Source organism: Lemur catta, chromosome 10 (assembly GCF_020740605.2).
Source record: "Lemur catta isolate mLemCat1 chromosome 10, mLemCat1.pri, whole genome shotgun sequence".
In the NCBI taxonomy this organism is placed as follows: domain Eukaryota; kingdom Metazoa; phylum Chordata; class Mammalia; order Primates; family Lemuridae; genus Lemur; species Lemur catta.
The window spans coordinates 85705930-85715566 of NC_059137.1; the positions used below are offsets into that span (position 1 = coordinate 85705930).

The 9637-nt window shown below is 46.4% G+C and overlaps 1 protein-coding gene across 1 annotated transcript; it reads right to left on the reverse strand.

The window, feature by feature from the left end:
* Positions 1-7769: 7769 nt before the first annotated feature.
* On the reverse strand, positions 7770-8520 carry LOC123645919 (GTP-binding protein Di-Ras2-like). Its single transcript, XM_045562443.1, is given in 2 exon segments — positions 7770-8337; positions 8340-8520. Coding segments are annotated over 2 exon segments (597 nt in total). The 3' UTR covers positions 7770-7921.
* Positions 8521-9637: the final 1117 nt, after the last annotated feature.

Consider the following 9637-nt stretch of genomic DNA (forward strand, 5'->3'; position numbering starts at 1 on the left):
TCTGTTTGGAGCCATCAGTCAAGAGCAGGAGGCATACTGTTAGCCGCTGACTGCTGTGGAGAGAAAGCAGTGCGTGGTTCGGCATTTCAGTGCAGCTCCTCTCTTTTCACACCAGTCCCCACTGGACCTGACCCCACTGCAATTTTTACAGCCCAAACGAGTCATCTGTTTGAAAATAATCATTAAACAAATAGCAATAACAGAACATCTTCTCATATAACATAGACTCTCTGTGGACTCTCACGTTTCACCATTATATTGTGAGCTGACCCAGGTATGAAACAGAATCAGCCAACACCTTAATGTGGGGTCAATGCTCGTCCACGCTGTGTGCCATTAAAAACTCACAACTAACGAACGTGGCGAGCGTTGTGGGGGGAAGGGCATGTCTCAAATCATGGTTGGGATGTGGCAAAGTCATAACATGTAACTAAAATGTTTGTACCCACACAATTTCCTGAAATAAAAAATGAAAAAAATAAAAACAAAATTACATAACATCCAATAATCAATAAGGAAATTCTAACCAAAAGCCAGTTGTTATTTCTCTCTGAGAACATTTGTAATAAGCTTTTGAATCTGGCTTTATAGGCCTCTGTAAGAATGTCACTTGTGTCTCTTTCTGTTCCAAAAAAAATATATAGTTTTTGGTTATTTCTCTTTCTTTAAAAACCCATTATTTTCACACTTGCAAGCATCACTTTGCATTTGTTCTGTTAAAAAATAAGAGCTTGATTGATGTACTAGTGATGGTGGAAATTTGATGAATGGATCAACTTTCGTAAAGGACAACACATTGTCATAAGTGATCCAGACCCATAATATTAAATCTTCATATTTCTGTCATGTCTCCTACACACATTTTTTTTTTTTTGCAGGGAGGGGCATTCCTGACTTAGAAAATTATCGTACTCATAGATTGACAGATTGACTATAGACACAGAAAGATTCACAGTAACTTATGACATGAGTTTAGTATTTTGCTACTGTTTTATCTCTACCTTTATGCTTCATTAAACCATGAGTTAGAAATATAAAGGAAGAAAATGCAATTAACGAACATAAGAAAGTACATGGAACAAACATGAAAACACATTACTCAAGATGGAATGCACAATGTCAGTAGACTGCCTGCCTAGTGGATGTGGCAAAAGTCCTATAGGCTCTGGAAACCACTGCTAAGAATACAACTATTAGGAACTCAATGGAATTTCTGTAAAAGTCAATTAGTTTTATATTTCACATTAGTAAAATTTATAGAAAAAATGCTTCACTACCTTTTCCTTGGAAACTGTGTAATGGCTTCCAGACTAGCCAGTGGTCCAGCATCTTGGACTACACACCCTCGTGAGGCAAAGACAAGCACTCCAGGATGCCTGGATGCTTTTCGTCCAATTGACTGACTTTGTTGCATAATTTCTGTAGTCTAATTCACCGATGGCTAACGCTAGGTGGCCTAAATTTGGCAATATTCTCTTTTATAATCTGGTAAATAGGATTAAAAAAACACTTTACAAGTTTCTGGCATGTTCTTAAGAACTTCCACCTTCACAGCACTGTATTTATTTGTATGTATAAATTTTATTTATTCACTTGCTATTTTATTTTAAAAGGAAAAGGCTGACAAGAAGGAAATGCTAATCTTTGAGAATATAAAACAAATGTAACATATTAGTCAAGTTAGGCTGATTATGCCCCAGTAACAAACAACCCAAAAATAAAACAACAAAGGTTTATTTCTCCCGTGGGCTATCTATCACAGGTCAGCAGGACCTCTGCTCCCGTCCCAGCCGTGTCCCCATGCTGAAAGGGTACCAAGAGAGCACCCGCCCTCTGGAACATGCCTGCTGCTGTGGACTGTCCTGAGCGTGGCTCAGATTGTTGAGAGGGTTCAATAACGAATTCAGTTTAATCAGTATGAACCAAACCAGGATGTGTGCAAAAATAACCTCTACATAGTGAAACATGTTGTAAGAGCCATAAAGGTCAGGAAAACAAGAATCAAGAGGAATTCTGAAGAAGGATATAATACTTTTGACTTAAATGACTGAGGAAGCCTTCACAGAGGGGGATGATTTGAGGGCAGCCTTAACATAGGAAAGATCTTAAGAAGTAGGGGTAGGACAGGGAGATAGAAAAAAGGGATTTCCAAGCAGAGGAAACAGCATGACCAAAGCCGTGTGTGGTAACTTTCTAATTGTGCGCTGCCAGTTTTATAGCGACAATGATATCTTACACAAAGCCCGTTCCCTAGCCCCCTCTGTGTTCCTGATACTCACCCTGAGGTTGGAATGGGGGTATGGGGGATATTTTGTGGTATCTAACTTTGGGGACTTCTTTATTAGGTGGCTCTGTGGTTGAGCGTGTGTGTGTGTGTGTGTGTGTGTGTGTGTGCGCACGCGGACATGCGTGCTGAGCAAAAGTGAGCCCTTGAAGAGGTGTCCTGAAAGCTAATATATACTTGTTATTAAACTGACTGCAAAAAATATAGTCTTGACTTTTGTCACGAGCAAAGACATTTCACATCTACGTTATATCCCTTTGTTGCCCCTAATAAAAAAACTGCATAACTTCCATCTTACATTCATGAAGAGCTCTAACTCCACTTATTTTTTTTTTCTGACCCTTTCACCTCTCTCCTCATGAAAGTTGGGCCGAAACATGGAAGTTTTCTTTGTTGCCCTGCACTTAAGCTAACCCGTTCAGTGCTGCCTGAGGCAGAGACTGTGAGGAGTTATCCCAGCAAACCAGTAACAACTCTTGTCATTACAACAACAGAAGGTATATTAAATGGTCTGAGGCAGATGCCTGCTTCTTTGGGCCCATCAATCACCTGTGATAGATCAGGATGGGCAAAGATCTCTTTTAGCTAGGAAAAGGTAAATGGAGAGAGAAAAGTAAATGAGAACAATCCAGAATGTGAAAAGAGGAAGGCATGAGAGTTCACATCCAAACATGAAGCGGCAACCTTGGCAGGGCAGTGCCAGGCCAAGGAGTCCTGTGCACACGGCCGCAGCAGCGCCACTGTCCACGCGTTGCGGGGATGCAGGGCGGCAGCAGGGCGGCAGGGCCAAGGCAGGACTGACGGGGCCACCATCCTAGGTGTGCACAGACACCTTTAAAGGAGCTGGAGACGCTGTCAAGAATGGAGCTTGTGCCATGCTGGGACTGGGAGGCAAGGACAGCTGCTGGGCCCAGACCCAAGACCAGGGATGTCACCTCACACTCAGCCCCGATGGGACTGCCCCAGGAGGTGCAGGTGGGCAGACGCTCTGTACCTGAATTCTGATTTTCTCTCAATGCCAACCTTGGAAGGTGCTCTACACAGACAAGACTAAGATCCTCACAGCCATACCGCCCATTTGCTGCCTGGAAAACATTCACTAAAGGGGAGCTCAGTTTAAAAAGCCATCGCCACCCCCACCCCAGGAGATTTAGGGAGTTGGCAGGCATTCCCAGTTAAACTTGGCTAACAGCAAGGTTATTCAACTCGATTCCACATTACAATTACCTGGGACATTTAAATACCCTGAAGTCAAAGCCACGTTCCACAGCTACTAAATCACACTCTGTGAGGTGGGGTCTGTGTATCAGCAATTTCCAAAACTCTTCCAGGTGACTCCAACATGCAACAAAATCAGAGACCCAGCAGATAACAGCCTTGCCCCTCCAAGTGTGGCCCGCAGACCAGTAGCACAGATGTCACCTAAGAGCCCACTAGAAATGCAGACTCCCAGGCCCTGCTCGGCCCTGCTGCCCTAGACACTCCTGAACCACAAGACCCTGGAGTGCTTCATTTGGACATTAAAATCTGATAAGCCTAACAGGGCCTGCTGTCACATCTCCGTAAGTGGGAACCTGGAATAAGGTAGCAATAATGACCCCACGGGGGAGGGGCCCAGAGAGCAGGACCCAGAAAGCTGTTAGTAAAGAGGCTGGAAGAAACCGAGTTTCTGTGGTTTTTATATTTGCATAGATTGATTTTCACATTGCCACGGGCCTGGGCCTTCCGGATAGAACCTACATAGTCAGCAGGTTTTTGTTTGTTCCAGAGAAAGCCCGTTATGTGACAAGCCAGTTCTGTGCTTTGAGGCCCATTGCTGAGTGACCCCTCAGGCCACCGCACACATGTTTAATGAACCCATTTCACAGAAGTCCCGGAGGGTGAGAAACTTCCCAGAGCCACTTCGCTTATTCAGTGGCAGAGTGAGGATTTTGTTTTTAGTTTCTGATCAGTTTTTCCCGTGTTGCCAAAATTCAGCTTTAGTGAGTGTGGAGAAGGAGGAATAAGGACCATGCCGGAACTGTGCTCAGGAACAACGCCTGGGGCTTTCTCTGCCAAGTCGTTTCACAGTCTGGGGCTGGAGGGCAGGATTAAATGCAGAGAAGGGTCTCCCCGCTGTTCTGAGCTGATAGAGCCCCGCCTCCCTCTCCCCCTTCCCTTTGGCCTCACCCTAGCGACATCAGCTGTTCCGTTTCCACTCAGTGACAGGGACCAGCCGGGAAGTTTTGCAGGACACCCCACGGCGAGCTGCTGTTGCCCTCCAGACTGGCACATCCTCCCATGCTGGCCATGGCACGTGGCAGCCACTGAGGGAGCGCTGGGTCGAGGCCACCCCAGACCAGCTAACCCCTCCCTGAAAAATAAGAAACAGACGGAGTGTCATAACTGTAGCTTTATTGTGATACGTGCCATTCTTTCCAGAACATCACTGCCAACTAGAAACTTGTATGCAAGGGCGATTTTTATAACCGCACAGTAAATGAAATATAATAGAGAATGGAGTTGTAACAATAAATACATCTTAAATATAAATATATACATTGATATCCCACACGTGAAAAAGTCATGCTCTGCAAATACTCTGTCTACATACTGTCTTTGTGGGGTCCTGAATCCCAGGATGTGTCTTCAAGGTTTTACATGTGTTCCATGAGCTATGGATATTTCCAGAGAGCTTATGTAGGAGCAACACATTACAAATTTTTGAAGAAAAAAAATTATTACAGAGCAATTTCATAAAATATTTAATAGGTTTTTGTTCTACAAGGACTGAGCATTTCTTAAATATTACAAACAGTGAAACAAATACACTAGCTTACAGATATGTACAATTTACTACTTTATACTTCAAAAGTGCAGGAAGGTAAATTATATATCATACATACACTTTTAGGTATGACGGACAATTTGATATTGCTCTTGAGTCGGTCTTGCCGCATGGTATGTGTGCCCATGGCTTGTTGGTGGAGGGAGGGCGGGGCCTGTGGGGACAGAGGGAAGTCGCAGAGCCCTGTACGCACTCCCAGAGCGCCATCTTCAAAGCGATATTTTGAGTTTTGTAACTTACTGTGGCTGGGTCAAAAACTGCTGTGCCCATAAGCAACAAAGGACATGCTTTCAAGAACCACAGACACATGCTCAGGAATGGGAACTCACAGATGCTAAAAAACACCTGATTCCATGATACTAACTCTTCAAGCCCTGAGTCAATTGGGGAGCTCCTAAAAGACGATTTTGAAATACCCAACAGTATCTTCAGTTCAGCTCGTAGAAAGTAATCTCAGAAAGAAGACTCACAACCAAGGCCTCAACAGCCTTCCTACCCTATAAACTCAACAGGCAAAATATGAAGGAACAGAACGCGTCCCGAACACGGTCAGATTTTCAATGACAAGCTTCTCGTACTGATGAAGCACTAAACACTTACACACATAGAAACTGACTTAAAAGGGTAAAAAGAAATTCTGACCTATGATCAGTAGGAATGGAATGGTTTCCAGGGAGATCTCACATAAAAAGCCATATTATTAATAATACTACAGTCAGTGGCAAAGATTGCATTTCACTGTTAACAAAGAACCTGCTCAAAATCTATACATCCCATTTTGGGGTGAAGTTCTGTTTCTTCTTCTATTTAACCCATATTCAAATTGCAAATTGATAATCTTGAGAATAAAAATGGGAAAAATGTAGGGACAAGTTGGAAAACAAATCTTCCAGAAAATGTGCCAACTGGAGCTCTCACTGTGGCAGCTGTGGAACGAACGTGCCTCTTGAGGGATTGGAAGGGGCCTCAGGGCTGGCCCAGACGCTGTGTGCCCCCCGCCCCACTGGCTCCCAGCCGCTCCCCTCTTTTCTCAGCTCAGCATGAGTGTTCCCCACCAAGTCAGAGCAATTTTGCTCTAGGACACCAAGGAGTGGAGAAACCACGGAGCCACGGTTCTCAAAGGCACCTCCCACACACTACTGGGAGAACAGAGGACAGGGCCAGGACAAGGGAACAGAACCAGAAAGGGCTAAAGAAAACCAGGACCTGTTGGGGAAAAAGTGTGCTTTGGGGGATGGAGGTGGCCACAGTGCTGCCGCAGCCCGCCCTGCACACAAACACCCCCAACTTGAGAGCACTGCCAGGGCTGGCACTGCTGCCCAACAGCCAGGAGGCCCCCTGGGCCAGCTCACATGGTACCGCAGCTCCCTCTGCTGGCCAGGCAGGCGACAGGAGGGGCTGCTGAGAGGACGGCGCCTCCGTTGGGGCCAACATGCCTTCTGCAGGCTGAAACAAACAGGAGAACTAACAGGCGCTGTCAGTGGGAACTTTCGGGAAGAAGAGCCCCACCAGACTCCACCCTGGCAGAGCAGGAGACTCTGCCAGGACAGAGCAGCCGTCTCCAGCCAACTCCCCATCCCACGCCGACGCACGGGAACCAGCAGCGGCTGCCATTTGGTTTGAAGGATGAAAGATTCACACCAAAGCATTAGGAGAAGTAGATAATTGTTTCTGGAGTGAATACTGCATTCAACAGCTCTTAGAAGACATGTATAATGGAACATGCAAGAGAACTGACTATTACTTAAACGCATTTTCTAGGAATATATTTCTGATATAGATAGATCATGAAAAACACAATTAATAACTTCTGTTTCAAAGTATTTCATTAAGGTGCGAAGTGTGGCATATACATGTTTGTAACCATTAGAAAAATGGATGTGCTTCTGCTTGTCGGATGGCCTTTGTTGGCTGTTACCCAGCTGGGTACAGATCAAGTTATTTAAGAGAAGAAAACCATCTTGGAGGAAAAGATGTCTAAAAACAGATACTTTATTTGCTTATATTTAAAATTCGTGGACTGGAAGAAGTTATACTCCTCACAGGTCAAAAGAAGGAAATTTCAGTTATCTAAAACTCTTCAAGTATAACACACAGGAACGTTATTGCGATGTTTTAATAATGTCACAATATCCTTCACTCAAAGTTGAAGAACTGACAGAGCAGCACGCTATTAGTGAACTTACCGCTGCACGTGAAAATAAATACTCTAACAGGTTAAAACAATACTTCTAACTAGGTCTACGTGAGGTGACTGCATCCCCTCGGGGTAGCAAGGTTCCTGACAGGCCAGGCGGGAGTCGGGAATGAGCACCCCTGTGGGGGGCCGTGCGATTTTCTCATGGGGATAAACCCCCCAGGGGAGGCGGGGGCCACTCTGGACCCGGGCTCTTCTCACCACATCCCGCCCCCGCACCCCAGAGATGCTACTGGCTCCTGAGCAGCGAGAAAGCCCGGTTCGGGGTCGCCGGCGCGCACAGCTCACACGCATGCAGGCGGCACCGAGCCCTCTGCACATGCTGCCTCCGCGGGTGCCGGTCCTCCCGCCGCCGGGGCGACCGCCGCCTCCAGGAACCGCTGGCACCTCGGTCCCGGGGTGCTGAGCGCGCTGGTCTCTTTTTAACCGCCGGGCGGGTTCCGGGACTCCGGGGAGGGGCTGACTGCTGGGAATGGGGAGCGCCCTGCGAAGGACGATAGGGCGTCTCTGCCAGACGCGACGTTTCACACGCGGGCACCGAACGTGCTGCCCTGACGGCGGGGGTTGGGGGGCCTGGACCCGCAGCCGCCCCCCCCCCCCCAGGGAAGGGCGCTCACATGACCACGCACTTGCCCTTGAGCTTCTCTTTCCTCTTCTGCTGCTTGCTCTTCTTCCCGTCGACCTGCAGGCTCACGGTCCTGCGCTTCTCCAGGGTGAGCAGCTCCTGGAAAAGCTCCTTGACGTTGTGGTTGAGCTTGGCCGAGGTCTCCATGAAGGCGCACTTCCACGCGCGGGCCAAGGCCTCCGCCTCGCCGCTCTGCACCTCGCGGCTGGGGCTCTCGTCACACTTGTTCCCCACCAGCATGATGGGGATGCTCTCCACGTCCCCTTTGATCTCGCAGATCTGCTCGTAGATGGGCTTGAGCTCCTCCAGGGACTGGCGGCTGGTGATGGAGTACACCAGGATGAAGGCGTGCCCCTTGGAGATGCTCAGCCGCTGCATGGCCGGGAACTGGTGGCTGCCCGTCTGTCGGTGATCTGCAGTGTGCATATGCTCTTGTCGCAGCTGATCACCTGCCGGTAGGTGTCTTCCACCGTGGGGATGTAGCTTTCCCGGAACGTGCCTTTCACAAACTTCAGGACCAGGGAGCTCTTGCCAACACCACCTGCCCCAAACACGGCCACCCGGTAATCGTTGCTCTGTTCAGGCATGTTGTTCGCGGGCCGCAGCTGTCACCGAGGACACACCTAGCGAAGGAAGCAGATGTTTGAGAGAATTAATAAAAACCTTTGCTTTACTCTTTTTATAGCTTTGCCAAAATGAGGTAACAAAGTTTGGTTTCACTTTCCCAACACAAGAACGATTAAATTTCAGTTTTGAATTTCTATGATTCTAAATCCAATAAATTTATTTGATCTGCAGTTTTCAAAAGGGCAGCCAATCTAGGCAGGGGCTCACTGGAACCAGTCTTTTCTCCTTACTGGACCACGGTCCTGAGCATCTTTGCTCACACAGAGCCCTGTCCCCAGGGAAAAGGTGCAACGTCTGCCTGAAAGTCAGAATCAAGGAAAGGCAACCAGGAGATGAGAAATAAGCCACCTCCCAACACGTGCGCGCGCGCACGGTCACAGCATATCCTTACTGTTTTGTCTGAACTGCTGAATACTCAATATACTGGTCATAAAAATGTGTGATTTTTTTAAACAAATACTGGGAGGAGAAGATGAAGGAGGAGGATACTCTTAATATTTATTTAGTGTTTATATTAACTCATGAAATCCTCACCACCTTGCATAAGTTGGTGTCATTAGCTCTGTTGTGCAATGATGAAAAGGAAACACAAAAGGCATAAGGAATGTAATGTCCCCGATGTAAGAGAGGAGGCCAGGAGACAACCAACACAGACTGGATGCCAACACCTACCCCACAGGCTGCCTGCCAAGCACTGGTCACAGTGGCTTGGACGTCACTCAGGCTGTGGTATAGATTTCCTCTGTGAAGCAGAAAGCACTGACAGTTAACTAAGAAGCTTAGATAGTCATTTCATTCATCAAAATTAAAACAATTTTATGTACTTAATTTTTAAGAATCAAAGGAGTTGGGGGTTACCAGGATATTAGTATAAACTATTTATAAACAATCATTAAAATTGAGTAAAATGGGGTTTCTCTTCATTACAAACATCATTCCTAATCCAAGGGATTTGTAAATGTGCTTTCTTCATTTATAAACTACCAAATATTTTTCATCCTGTTGCTTCTTTGATAAGGAAGGACATATGACACACAAAAAGGTAGAGAATTAGGCAATATCCAAATTTTTTTAATT